This window comes from Accipiter gentilis, chromosome 11 (genome assembly GCF_929443795.1).
Source record: "Accipiter gentilis chromosome 11, bAccGen1.1, whole genome shotgun sequence".
Classification (NCBI taxonomy): Eukaryota; Metazoa; Chordata; class Aves; order Accipitriformes; family Accipitridae; genus Astur; species Astur gentilis.
This window is the reverse complement of record NC_064890.1, coordinates 7,284,856-7,299,504: the sequence shown is the minus strand read 5'-3', so window position 1 is coordinate 7,299,504 and position 14,649 is coordinate 7,284,856. Positions and strand designations below refer to the sequence as shown.

Below are 14,649 nucleotides of genomic sequence, written 5' to 3'. Positions count from 1 at the left end.
ACGTTGAAAACACGGGTGGCCTGAGGGGAAGCGGCGGGTGTTTTTTATCCCCCCCCCCGCCTAGCAGGCTTTGCTTTCTGTCTTTGCATGTGCTCCTGTAAGGTTTCACCTCTCCAGCGTTATAGCGGAGCTCTGAGGCGACGGAGCCTCCTCGCCTCCAGCGGGGATGCGTTTCGTTTTAATAACTTAATAATTCGCAAGTAATAACTGAATAACGTGTTCTTCTTCAGCCCCGTGGTTCTGCCGTCGTCTCCCCTGCGTGGAGGGCCGAGCGGTTTCCATCTGACGCTTTCCTCACAGGCTCTCGCTTCTGCCGTTTCAGGCTGTCTGCCCAGGCCCCCTCACACGTCAGTTGTCTGGAAGGTCGATAACGATACGGAGATGCTGCTAAACCTCTTTTGCTTGTGCAAGTTTATTGTTGCTGCTGTTGTCTGTCCTGCAGGGCGAGAACCAGTTATTTTTCCGTGTTTCATCTGGTGCTGAGCGGGTCATCCACGCTGCTAGATACCGTGACAAAAATGCAACTTTTCCCCTCTTTCCCATCAACTTCTGCTAATTGATTGATTTTGCTGCTAGAATCGTATTGCTGAAATGCAAGTGCACTGACTGATAGTAACAAGTTTAGAGTGACTTAGGAGCTTTTAGCGATATTTATCTTCAGCACACCTATCTCAGCGTGCTGTGGTTAAATCGTGTGTAAAACACTGCCAGTGCCCCTTTTGCACGTTCTTTATAAGAAACCCTGTGTTTTGTTTTATCTTGAGCTTGCCTTAGGACACCATTGCTGAGCTTCCATTAAATCTGGTTGCTCTCAGCTGGGATGTGTAGTTTGGATTAGAGTATATCTTTTGAAAAGTGATTTAGAAACGCTAATCCATCTATCGTGACTTGGGTAGGTTAATGTAAAACCCTGATAGCCTGGCTACTCTCTGAGCTGATTCACAGGCCTCAGTTAGCTTAAGATTTTAATTACTGGGAGGGACAATTTGGAAACTGTAGAATGGTTGGGTGTTGCCTTGAAAGGAAGCTACTCAATAAGGGATTAAGTAGTGGGAATAAAGTTACATGTTTTATAAATGGTATACCTTTTTCAGGGCTGAGTTTGACCCCCCCCATGAAATAAACGGAACAAGTAGCATAATTTGCCAGCAGTACCCTGTAATACTAGCCACAAAAATCATCAGAGAAGGTAGAAGTGGGCCAAACTTTTTTTTTCCATAGTTTGTAGTTCAAGTGCTGTTGCTTTGTGCTAAGAAGGCTGATAAATGTGGACACATTGCCATATTCTTAAGATTGCACTGAAAACTATTAAAAATTTATATTCATAGAGTTCGTGTAATCCTAAATCAGGTAGTCGGGTTCCCAGGCTACTGTGCAAGCTGTGTTGCATTTTTAACTCAAATAATGCAGTGGTAATTTTATGAGATAGAAGAACCTTTCTGTCTGAGGGCTGCAAGATAAGGTCTATTCTGAAACCCAACATAGGGCTTTAGAAACCTAACATTGTAGTGTTAAGTTTAACTTTCAGTTGCAGCTGATTTTGTTTATGAACAAAAGGTGTTGCCACCCTTGACAGTATGACTGATGTGAGATGGCAGAATTGCAGCCTATATTTAGCCAAATGGTATTTCAGCTTTCTAATGCAGAAATTCTCACTTCTATACAGTCAGATGAATTAGATGAAAAAATTACTTTTTTGGTGGAACTTTTTAAAATGTCCCTCGTACATAGAGTTATTGCACCCACTTGTGGAGGAGATCAAAATTACAGAAGCTGAGACTGATGAGTCTTCCTCTCTTGTTTTCACCTATCTTAGATTTTAGTGATAATTCAAACCACTGAAGCTGTATATTTTTTTGTTATTTTAAGTTCCAAGCCACCCTTGAATCTGTCTGCTGCAGAAGAGGGCAAGCTGTGTTGAAAACAGCTTCTGCCATGAGAGGAGGTTCTCCCGTGTATTGGTAACTGATACAGGTAAGTATTAATACTGTTGTACAAACCATTACTATAGCTGCTTGTGGGATTTAGCGTACAAATGTGGTAATCCACATTTGAGAAAGATACACTGATGCTTGCAAACTTATGTAGAAGGATTAGTATGATCAGTGGAACAGGATTGCCTGTGAGGGGAGACTAAAAGAGGAAGACTAATTCAGTGCTATCAAAGAAAAACTTCAACAAGGATATCACCTTGAGGGAGGTGATTCGCCCCCTCTACTCTGCTGTGGTGAGACCCCCCCTGCAGTACTGCGTTCACCTCTGGGGCCACCAACATAAGAAGGACATGGACCTGTTGGAGCGGGTCCAGAGGAGGGACATGAAGATGATCAGGGGACTGGAGCACCTCTCCTATGAGTACAGGCTGAGAGCTGGGGTCGTTCAGTCTGGAGAAGAGAAAGCTCCATGGAGACCTTCTAGCAGCCTTCCAGTACTTAAAGGGGCTACAAGAAAGCTGGAGAGGGACTTTTTACAAGGGCATGTCGTGATAGGACAAGGGGTAAGGTCTTTAAACTGAAAGAGGGTAGATTTAGATGAGATATAAGGAAGAAGTTCTTTACTGTGAGGGTGGTGAGGCACTGGCACAGGTTGCCCAGAGAAGCTGTGGATGCCCCATCCCTGGCAGTGTTCAAGGGCAGGTTGGATGGGGCTTTGAGCAACCTGGTCTGGTGGAAGGTGTCCCTGCCCATGGCAGGGGGGTTGGGACTAGATGATCTTTAAGGTCTCTTCCAACCCAAACTGTTCTGTGATTCTATGGTATGTTTCACTATATACTCTCCTGATATGTTTACATTGTCAACAAAAAGGCTATATTTCTTTCCAAACATAGGAGGTGAATTTGTTGTAGCTAGGTGTATGAGTTTTTTGTATTTTTATTCAGCTGGGATAGAGTTAATCTTCTTTCTAGTAGCTGGTATAGTGCTTTGTCTTGGATTCAGTATGAGAAGAACGTTGATAACACACTGATGTTTTTAGTTGTTGCTAAGTAGTGTTTAGACTAGGTCAAGGATTTTTCAGCTTTTCATACTGCCCTGCCAGCAAGAAGGCTGGAGGGGCTCAAGAAGCTGGGAGGGGACACAGCCAGGACAGCCGACCCAAACTGGCCAAAGGGATATTCCATACCATGTGATGTCATGCCCAGTATATAAACTGGGGGGAGTTGGCCTGGGGTGATCACTGCTCGGGAACTGACTGGCCATCGGTCAGTGAGTGGCGAGCAGTTGCATTGTGCATCACTTGTTTTGTATATTCCAATCATTTTATTATTATTATTGTAATTTTATTATTGTTATTATTATCATTACTAGTTTCTTCCTTTCTGTTCTATTAAACTGTTCTTATCTCAACCCACGAGTTTTAACCTTTTTCCTTCCGATTCTCTCCCCCATCCCACTGGGTGGGGGTGGGGGGGTGAGCGAGTGGCTGCATGGTGCTTAGTTGCTGGCTGGGGTTAAACCATGACAGGGCATCACTCAGAGCCTCCTTTGACTGTTTCTTCTGGATGACCAGGAACCTCTTGGAACTCCTATGCTGAGCTGTGCTTCTTTTGCATAAGTTGGTGGAAAGCTTGATCTTGTATTTTAGAGTCACAGCAAGAGACCATGGCTGTTATCCAGCTACAGCTCTTAAATCCTATGTGGAAAGAGTTTGAGACATTGCTGGCTCAAGAACAAATGGGTAACAGCTAACTGAACTAACGTGAGATAGCAGTTGGAAGATAAGCAAGTGAGGTTCTAGAACAGTTTTTCATGCAAATAGTAAGGCAGATAGTAAACCTACATAGTTTTAAGATGGAGCTTCATTGCTTTGAGAAAGGATTATAGAATGTATTTATGAAAGAACAGAATTGGGTTTAATAGGTCAGGTTTCCTTTTCAGGACTTAGGTTATGTGAAAACAATTTGAATGTTTGACTAGTACGACCTACTTCATGCGACATGACTGTCTTAAGACTTAAGGAAGAGCCTGCCCTGTGTACGTGCTGAGGAAATGGATTTATGTACATTAGTTTTAATCCTGCTGATAACCAGAAATATTTTGTACTACCTATTCCTTGTAACTTCTTTGTGGAATTAAATGCAAATCTAATATGCAAGAAAGCTGATTGTTGCTCCATGCTTTTAAATGTTTCACAAATGTGCAGTAGATGTTATCATAAAAGGATAAGGTAAAAAATAAGACTGCTAAAATTGGGTATGACAGAAACGGTGATCATTCACTTCAGGTACTGTTCACAGAGCCTTATTAAACCATAGCTGAAATCAACGGAAAGATTCCTGTTAACTTTATGGAAAGCTTATGACCATCAACGCTAAGAGTGATAGAGATCTTTAAGATTATCTCATCTCTCCTGGTGTTTAAACTGGTTTGCTTCTTTGCACTGTCTTTTTGTTTATGATTCATGCTGATGCTCAGGACTTCAGTACTACAACTTACTATCAGAGATGAGCTTCCTTGGAATAAGAGTTTCTGTGCTGAAAAGTGGCCCATAGCTCCACAGTGAGACAGGGGACTAATGGTGAATCTCTAATGCATCGTATTTTTCTGCTGCCTGGTGTGCCTTTCATCTAGAACCGGATTGAGAGAGTGAGTGGACAATCTTATCTTCGTACGGAGCGTTAGGATGCAGGCTGAGGCACTGAGCTGCAGGTGCAGAGTCTTGCTTTGGGCATGTATTCAACTGCCTTTGGCATGGTGTTAGCTACACCATTCCCAGTAAGAGAGACTGACGTGCTTTGGTCACGCTAACTCCATGTGCCACCCAGACTTGCAACACATGGTGACTTTTTGACCTTGTTTTTTGGGGGAAGGATTGAGTCATTTACGTGTTTATTTGTGATGCGTGTAAGGTGGAAATAGGTTCTAGTTCTGATTCTTTCTCAATAGCAGACATTTTACCACTGAAGTCCTCTTGGTATAAGTTTCCTTTTCCACTTTCACAGTGAAGTGCTTAGTCCTGTTGTGGTAATGCTGTCTTGACAGCACTTCATCCAGATCAGAATGAAACAATTTGACTGAAATGGATCAATTTTGTCTCTTGTCTGTGTCTGACCTTTGAATAGTTAAGGAGGGTGGCTTTAGCCAGCATAGCTACTCAGCAGCTGATAGGACTATTACAACTATGTAAGTCAGGGATTTGACCCAAACTCCCACTTCTCCTTTGAATTATTTGACTCTGAAACCCTCAGGTGGAGCTGAAAATGTGAATTGCACTTGCCATCACATGTCCCTAACTTTCTCCAGCAAGTTTTATTTGTTAATGTAGAATGCAGAAATGAACCTTTTAACTTTACTCTGAAGGCAAATATTGACTTTATTTCATAGTAATCTGGACTTTGCACAGGAGGGGAAAAGCCTGACATTCCTGAAAATGGCAGCTGAGACATCCACAGAAGTTCCAAAAACTGCTAGACAGTTCGTCCTTAAAGAAGAGGTATAATATGCTTGGTTTTGACACATGTTTTGTTGTTAAATAACAATTATTTGAGACTGATCAGAATGTTTGTAAGTGTAGAGTAAGAAATGCTATAGATGCTGTATGTTTGTAAAATCTGTTCAGTAGACAAAACACTTCTTCCTGATGGTCAGACAGGCGGCATTTCTCTTTGTTGAAATAATCATATAAATTATCAGTGGGGAGAGAGAAATCAACAGTGTTGCATTATTTTAAGCTTCCTCTTTTTTTTTTTTTTTTTTGATTTTGCAGCTGTTTCTTGTATTGTCTATTCAGGCTGTTTTCAATGTTGAGAAATAATGCTGATACCTCTGAGAAGACTACGTGAAACTCAGCCTTGTTTTCTGTCCCTTTAAGATGATGAACCAGTAAGAGTTGCCTTAACATTTAGGATTGTACTTTCTTTGATGCTTTCTGAAAGGGTTTGAATTTAGGTATTTGCTGTTCTCAAGACATTAATGAGGGGGTAGTAAGATTTTTTTCAAAAATTCTGGGCTCATATCTTCACAGAATCAGAAAATATCAGGTCCTGAGGAAGGAATTTGGAGGTATTTCTGGGTGCTTATTAGGAGCACTTTCACCCTAATTTAAACTGCCTGTATTTGTTTCTGTTCTCTTCTAAGTGAATTCTTAAAAGATAATCTTTGGTGTTAAAGGCAGATTTGGCAACAGCTTTACACTGTTGTTATAAAACAAATGTAGTTTCTTTTATCCAGCGCTCCTTCCTTGCAATGAACAGAGTCTTGTAATTTCTTTAGGTTTCAAGGTACAAAACTTTTTCAGGAAAGAAGAGACTCACATTGCTGAGATATATTTATGGCTCTTCCCCTTGGTTGTTTTTTTTTTTAATATGACTATTTCTCAAGCATAACGGGTTTCATTTTTGTAAGCTTTTTGGGTTTTCTGTTAAGACCTGTGTTTTTGCAGGTGACATTTTCATTTTATCCTTTTTTCTTTTTTTTTTTTTTTTTCGTAATGCCTCTTAGTTCTTCTCCTTTGGAATATTGTACTTGTTGGTGTCATTGGAAGTTTGTAATTAGATCTTACATATTTTAAGCTATTTAGTTTTTTCAGTCATTTTATGGGATTAATACAGGAGAGTATTTACTGTGCCTCTGCCAGTGGCCTTTATATTAAAAGTTGTTCTTTAACTCTTCAGTAACTACGTGATCTGATGTTGGAATATCTTCTTCCATGAAAGTGGCGGCTTATCTTAATTCCTTCTTCGTGTTTCTGGGTTCCCACAGTCAGGCTGCTGTAAGCAAAAGCAGATGTTACTTGCCCATCAGAGTAATAGATAAAGAAATAGAAATAAAGCAATAAAAAAACCTCATTCTAAAACTGAGTACAGTAAGTGCAACACATCCTGCAAAGTGTCCTTCGGCCCTAAATAGGGGATTTAGCAAAGCAGAAGTTATGCTTCTGGGCCAGCTTCCGCAGGTTTTAATTGCGTACCCAACAAGGCGGGTGACAAAATTCTCTCTTTCTTCTAGGGAAACCTGGCAACTTTTAGTTTTCTCACCCTGTAGGCTGTTAGCAGCAAGGGTTTCACCTAACTTTAGAGGACTGTGGAACCAGTTCCATTGTAAATATTTATCCTACATGTCCTATAGTACTTTTAAATTATTGCTTCATGACAATAGAGGCCAAAAGCTGTACTTAAGAATACCTGATTAAAAATAAGACACTTTGTTTGACGTTGTTTGTTTTGTACGTGTAAAACCTATGACAGTGATGTGGTTCTGATTTCAGCTATTTTCCCCTCTCTACTTCACAAACAATAACTTGGTGACAGGGGTAATGATCTGCCAGTTTTGTTGAATGCTGCAGCAATATGGGACTACGGTCAATAATCTAGTTCTTTGTGTTCTCTGCAATGTTTAAAAAAATTCATCGACTCAAAACATTTGGCTGTGTTTGCTTAACTGAAGTATATATATTCCTCTCCTCAGACAACCAATGGAACATGGTTTTCATCTATTTCTTTTCTGGATCTTCCTGTACTCTAGTTCTGCAATGATTTAGGAGTGAAAACAAAGTTATTTAAAATATACCTGCGTGCTTCCAAACCAAATTACTACTTTTACCTGTAATGAGCATGATATACTTCATCTCTTCCTTTCCTGCTGTTTTTGTGACCACAAAGCCATTAGCCCTTTTGAGAACATGTAGCTCTCCTGTTCCAATTCCTGTTACGTGGAAATATTACACTTCCAAAATAAATGCTAAAACTCCTACATGTAAAATATGTGTCGCCGCAATTACAACCATAGGAATGCTATTGTTATTTCAATTGTCTATCAAAATAATTGTTCTGAAGAACACATTGTAAGAATTACGTGAGTTCATCCAGCTCAGTTGCGATTTACTGGATACCTGAATCACTTCTGATGTGCCTTCTGTCTCCAGCTGATGCTGTACTGTGCTTTTGTACTCTACTTATAGCTGCATCATATACTGCATTTCATTTCTCTATATTCTTTTTTTAGTTGGTGAATCTCTCGCTTTTAAATTCAAGATCTATATGGCCACACAGGCCCTACTTGCTCCTTGTCCTGCACTAGAGGATTGTAGTGTGCCAGCCACATGAATGACCTCCTGCACTTCATCCTCTGCTACAATTTAATGTTGTGCTTTTTTCCCCAGATCCTCTTTTCCCCTTGCTTATGCTTGCTCTGTTGCTGTCAGCAGTGTGTCGCTTTAGACAATAGGAAGTGATTTGTTCATCTTACTGATTACTTTTGATTTCTGTGGTCAGAACTATGGCCAACTTGATAGAAAATTCTGGAGACAAGCTTTCTGTCTGCCTATACCTTTAGCAAAGCTTAAAATGCAAGTTACATTAAAAGAAGTAAACAGCTGCGCTAATACCTAGGGATTTTTCCCTTTTAAAGGAATTACATAAAAGGTGAGGAAACATCCCAGGGCAAATAAACTCATTTAGCTCAGAAAAGACATTTTGTAATAATGTTAATACCAAGCAGCATCAGCAGCAATCAGAAATCCTAAAAGGGCAGGTATGTATCACTGCTTGCAGTTACAGAAAAACGCTGTTAAACAAGGCCACAGTCTGAGATCATGGCAAGAAAAGTTTCAAAAGTTTTGTTTTCAGTCTTGCATGCATAGCTATTAGGCCATGCTCTGATAAGTGGGCACTCGTGATCACTGGCGTAGCTGAAGTCTGTGCAGACCAGTGACCCTTTTTCAGCTGAAATGTGACCTTTGCAAAATTCTTCTAAAAAGATGAGGACTTTCCAGTACATAAAATCCCACTGAATTAATTGAAACTTGGTTATAAAAGTCACATTAAGAAAAGTTACTGGGCTTATTTTCTGTTCCTGTTCAAGAACTTGGAGTAAATGTTTTTTTTCCATATTAGCTGCAGGAATGCTGTTGCCTGTTCCTGCATGTATTCTGATGCTGAGATTTTGTCTGCAAAAGAATCCAAAAATAGTTGTGGTGTTTGTCCCCTTGGCCCCTACGTATCCTTGGGATTAATCTTATAATGTATCTAACAAATAATTCTTTATTGTAGGTAATTGTAGAAAGAAAATGGTTGAAGCTTGAAGAAACAACTTATACTGATCCCTTTGGTAAAACCAGGTAATTGTCTCTGGCATTTTGGATTCCTGTAATGTTCCCAATTGTATGGACTAGCCCCAGGCTAGAGAATATGAGCATTACAAACCTATTACTCAGCACAAGATGAGATTTATTCATTGTGCAATTTCTTTATAGTTCGTACTGTTCAGAGAAAAAAAAAAACCTTACTCTAGCAGATGTGCTAGCATGTGGGATTTAATTTGGCTCCTGAATCGTTTTGGGTACATTGGACCCTGAATTACCTTGCTTTTCCAGTTCCTTGTAAAGACGCTACACAGAAAAGCAAGTTCTAGCTATGCAACTAGACTGTGATGATCAGAGAGTTTGTCTCATAGCTTTTCTGGTTCTTCATTAAGGGCTCCTTTTTCCTAGCTGGTGGTGCTGCATCATGCATACTATTGACAAATTCCTGTCCTCTTGTATATTATCACGCCTGTCCAATTCTTTTGTATGCTTTAGTTTTGCTGTATTTATTTAGATGCAACAACATGACTTTACTTCTTTCCCCTTATGTTAGATTCTATACTGATGGCTTTCTCTAGTGCTTCCCAATTCATCAGCAAAGTATCCTTTTAAAAATTAGCAAAGATTGGAGCTTTTGCGAAAGGATTTTTATTGCTGGTAGATTTTTGGTTTTTACTCATCTCCTTGCTTATTTTGAGAGAGAAGCTTTGGTCTTCCTTGTGTATGTACTCCTTGTGTGCTCAAGTAACTGAGCTGAGAGTTCACAGTAACTTACACTGTAAACCTTATGCAAAAGCAAGATAAAAGATAGAATGCATGTGGTCTTTTTACAAAACTGTCTTTCAAAATCTGACATGTTTTATATATAAATTGCTTTATGTTGCACTTTTCCAGAATCACTTTTATAAGACTTGTCTGTTCCGTGACAATCATTTAAGTCTTCCACTTATTTTTAGTGATGTTAAACAATCATTAATTAACTATTTTCCCTCTCCCTCCTTTAAGTAGGCAAAACAAAATTATACAACAGACATTTTATAGTGCCAGTATATGACAGGGCCTGCCTAAGGCCAGCTGCTTTCTTATGGGGCCTCACTCTGTGATGGTATATTTTGCTTTTAAAGGAAAGTACCAAGGGTAGAAGATGACTTACGTATTCATTTGTTCTTTTCTCTGTGTTAAATAGAACTTGGGAAACTGTAAAGCGTACTGGCAACAAAAAGGGTGTTTCAGCTGATGGTAAGATGCTGGTGACTTTTTTGTTTGCATTTTTTCCTGTGAAAGTTCTTCTGATAAACTCCCAGTGCAGACTTAAAGCCGATCTGTTTCTGAATGAATGAGGGTATGGAACAAATAGCTCAGCAGAGCTTGCGATACCCCTGAGTTAATGAAATGCTAACTTAAGTGCGGAAGAATCAGAACCTTACTGGTAGGAGTGTTCTCCAAAGATCATTGTATTCACTTTAGAACAATGGAGCAATTTCAAAGACATGATGGATGCCCTGATACAGAGTGGCTCACAGACTGGTGAATTGGGTCTGCTGGTAGGGGCTAGGGATATGGTTCTCTTGAGGCAAAAGAAGGGGGACATGATTTATCCATGAAAGGAGTGTAGGAGGGGTTCCGTGCAATGGCTTCCAAACAGTCTCTGCAAGAAAGAGAGCCCTTCCCTAGATACTGGTGGGCTGAGGCTCGGTCTTGCTTGGTACGTGAGCCTGTCATTTACTGGGGTACTTTGAAGATCCTATTTTGGGCTTTATCTCTCACCGCACATGATATAAGGAGCTTAAATTCATTGTTTGGGATTCTGGAGCAGGCATCTAAACGTTTAACGCTCAGAGTAACAGTGCTTGGGTTCTTTCCCAGATCTAGCACTAAATACTCACTTTGCGCTATACTCAAATTCTATGTATTTGTGTCTTCTGTCGCTATTTGTAGGTGTTGCAGTGATAGCGGTACTACAGAGAACTCTGCACTATGACTGTATTGTCCTAGTGAAACAGTTCAGACCCCCAATTAACAGCTATTGCTTGGAATTTCCTGCAGGTAAGTGACTGAAACATTAAGATGAGTCACATAAAGCTGACATTTAAGTGTGTTCAGATGTGCTTCAGTGTCAGTCTTAATGAAGTATCTCTAACCAGAAAACCGCAGTGACTCTAGCTCAGTGTACTATTCAGAAATAGGAATATTTGATAATGAAGAATACAAAATGAGTTCATTTTAGCAGAATGGAGACATTTTGCACAGTAGTCTGGTAGTAGAATATTGCATTTCCCTCCACTCCTCCTTTCTCTAAGAGTGAAAGGATTTGGCTTTTTTCCCTCATGAGAATATTAATGCCATTTTCTGGGAAGGTAGCATGCTTCTGTAGATAATCAGTTGAAGATGTGGGCAGCAGCATGATGAATCCAGGAACTGGAATCCTTACTAACGCTTCAGTTTATCCCTCTGTAAAAATAGGGTCGTGAGGATGTTTCACCTTTTCCGTAAAACTGGATTAGATCTTGGGATGAGTATTGTGGTTAAGTGCGAGCTTTTTAATTGATCTTGGTATTATTTATTTCACAGGCCTCATTGAGGAAAATGAGACTGCAGAAAGCGCTGCATTGCGAGAATTGGAGGAAGAAACTGGGTACAAGGGAGAAGTCATTGAATGTACTCCAGGTCTGTGCTTTTTTTTTTATTTTCCCACCCAAGGCTAATTCTGTCTTTGACGGGTACTCTAAATGTCTAAAATGCTCTAAACCAAGGGAAAAATCTGTGCAGAAAGGTTTACACAGATTAGCAGAGTAGTATCCCATGGCTGTACCATTGAGACTTTGGTCCTTGATAAGTCAGTTGCTGAACTTCTGTTAAACATACAGGACTAAAGTAAAAGTTTGATGTCTATAGGGGACAACTTTGCTATTAATTAGGATCCTTTCTACAAACCCCAATTATTCAAGCTGTGATTTGGCATTTTAGTATAAAGGTCTAAATTGCTGGACTTAATGTGAACAACATCCATGAACTTAGGAAGAAAAAATAGCTGCATGATGCAGTCTGAGTGGAGGTCACCCTCAGGTCAGCTGTGGGGAGGTGACGGTACTCAGGTTCTCCAACCGGAAAGAAAAAAAGGACAGAATACTTGGAGTAAATCCAGAGAGCCTTTGGAACATGATTGTTACCAATCCAATGCTTCCTACATAAAACAAAACAAAGGCAAAACGAGGATCATAAGTAAAACTTGAGAAGGTAGGTAGAAAGGTGAGGCAGCTTACGTATGATTTCAAGTAAATGTCATTACAGTTGAGACTTGGCTCTTGATTGTGGGGTACAGCTGCGTTCTGGGGACTGAGAGATATGGAGACAGGGGATGGCAAAATTAGGCTCTAATAGGCTGAAGAGGTCTATAAGGGAATTACAGTTTAATCTTCAGTCTGTGGAATGGAAAGTAAACCTAACTGCTGAAATCAAGTCTTACAAGGAATCTGTAGAAGAGCTGAGAGTTAGAGAAACATTACTTTTTTTAAGAACATGTGATAACAAACTTTTCACAACTCTTGCAGCATGAACATATGTCAAATATATGTTCTTCTATTGTATCGCGTATATTCATGTGAAAGCTTTTGTTAAAACATCGAGGTACCAGACTTCTGCTTTTGAAAAATTAACCTCTGCACGTGCTTGTTGGCAGCTCTCTGCTTGGACCCGGGTTTGTCAAACAGCACGACACACATTGTGAGCGTCACCATTAATGGAGATGAGGCTGAGAATACAAGACCTAAGCAAAAACTTGGTGAGTTTTGTAACATTTATTTGAAAATTCTAAGATAACAAAAGAATGAGTTTAAAAGAAGTATCCCTACCACTGCATCTCTTCTGTCCCAGCTGATTTAGATGCTGTACATCCTTCAAATCATATCCTGCAGTCTAGATGAGCAGAGCCATGTTTCTTTGCTAAATTCAGCGGGGAGGCCTAGCTGTTAAGTGTCAGGTGTTGGCACACCCGGAATGAGAAATTTGGGTGCCAAACTTCAGTGAGGCCCATAAGCACTAGTGAACCTAGATACTCCTCTTAGTTGTGGCTTGACCCTGGAAGTGACTAGTGTCACTCACAATCGGCTATCAAAATGCTTTTTAGTTGTAAACTCTAGTGTATTTCAAAACTTAACTTATTTTTTTACTTGCAGATGATGGAGGTACGTTATGTAACTGCTCCTTTTGACAGTAAGGTCAAGCATGATCTTCGTATGGCAAGTTTTACTTAGAAAATGTCAGTTAAACCTGGTTTTTCTTTGGGCTTGGTTAATCTCCCGACCCTAATCAAACATGCATGAGACTGACTTTGGCCTAGACATGAAAATTCCTGTGGGGCATTACTGCGTCAATTATTGTCAGGTATTGCACCTACAGCACCAGTATCTCAGGAAATACAGATTACTGAATCCACAGCAGCAGTAGGTCAAGCCAGAAAGACAGTTAACTAATTCAGATAGACAGGGGAGGTGTAAGCCGACACAAATTCATCAAGAACAAACCCTTTGTGCTGTTTTGGTCTTCAAACGCATCCACAATCCATTACTGTACCAGTATAAGCCAAACAAAACTCCCCTTCAACAGTGGATTTTCCATTCTCAGAGGGGAGGTGGTCTCCTTTTAGAAGGATTCTTATCCTCCACAGCTGTCAGTGATGCTGTTTTTCCCAGCTCTTTCCCAGTTTCTTTCTGCCAAACCTGGTTTTTAATGACCCCAGTCGCTGCCTTCCCCCAGGTAATCTGCCTTTTTGTGATACTTGAAGGCTCACAGCTTCTGGATGGCATTAAGCCAGTTAGTTTGCTTCCCCTTCTGACTTACATGATACAGGACACTGAGGTAGACTTCCTCTGCTGTTAACTAATTTAAAGGTGCATAAAATGTTTTTCTTCTCTCCTAGAATTTGTGGAAGTTATTTCACTTCCAAAGAATGACCTACTGCAAAGAATTGATGGTAAGAGCTTTCTGACACATTAAATGCACTAATGGGAACCTCAAGAAACCCTTAGCTTCTCTTCTCATAGCTCCTCATGGCATTTCTCAATGTAGAATACTGTTATCTTAAACAAAAAGCTGAGAGAGATTTGGCCAGGTAACAGAGTTGGTGATCGCATTAAGAATTCATGTCTGGAGTGCTATACAGCTTTGTTTTGGTAAAGGACTTAATTTTTTTTTTCCTTCCAGAACTCATAGCAGAAGAACATATTGCAGTGGATGCCAGGGTTTATACTTACGCATTGGCCCTGAAGCGTGCAGCAGAAAAACCGCTCCAAGTTCCTTTTATGAAGTTCTAAAACTAGATGATGAGAAATTTAGTTGAAAACTGCCCAATTCAGATGGCTTACAAGTGTAACTCTTCTTGTACTAAAGGTCCTTGTAGAGCAAACAAGTATTTGTAGGAATGATTCTGATATTTTTATCTTGAATTATGTAACTGACAAAAAGCATTTCTTCTAACTGCTCAGTCTATCAAGCCTTGACAGAATAATCATAATAAAAATGCTGTTTGATTTTCAGAATGGCTCGTTTCTTGCTCTGTTCATCATTGCACTTATGTTTCAGTACAAGGAAGATGTTGAAGTGCCTGTAGTTGGTGGTGTAACACCACCTGTT

The 14,649-nt window shown here is 40.0% G+C and overlaps 1 protein-coding gene across 1 annotated transcript; it reads left to right on the top strand.

Moving 5' to 3' along the window:
* The first annotated feature begins 20 nt into the window (after positions 1-20).
* NUDT5 (nudix hydrolase 5) lies at positions 21-14,555 on the top strand. Its single transcript, XM_049814476.1, has 10 exons — positions 21-1,974; positions 5,322-5,430; positions 8,987-9,054; positions 10,205-10,257; positions 10,957-11,064; positions 11,590-11,685; positions 12,698-12,799; positions 13,194-13,202; positions 13,937-13,990; positions 14,221-14,555. The coding sequence occupies exons 2-10, from the start codon at positions 5,368-5,370 to the stop codon at positions 14,328-14,330; spliced, it is 663 nt and encodes a 220-aa protein (XP_049670433.1). The 5' UTR covers positions 21-1,974; positions 5,322-5,367; the 3' UTR covers positions 14,331-14,555.
* Positions 14,556-14,649: the final 94 nt, after the last annotated feature.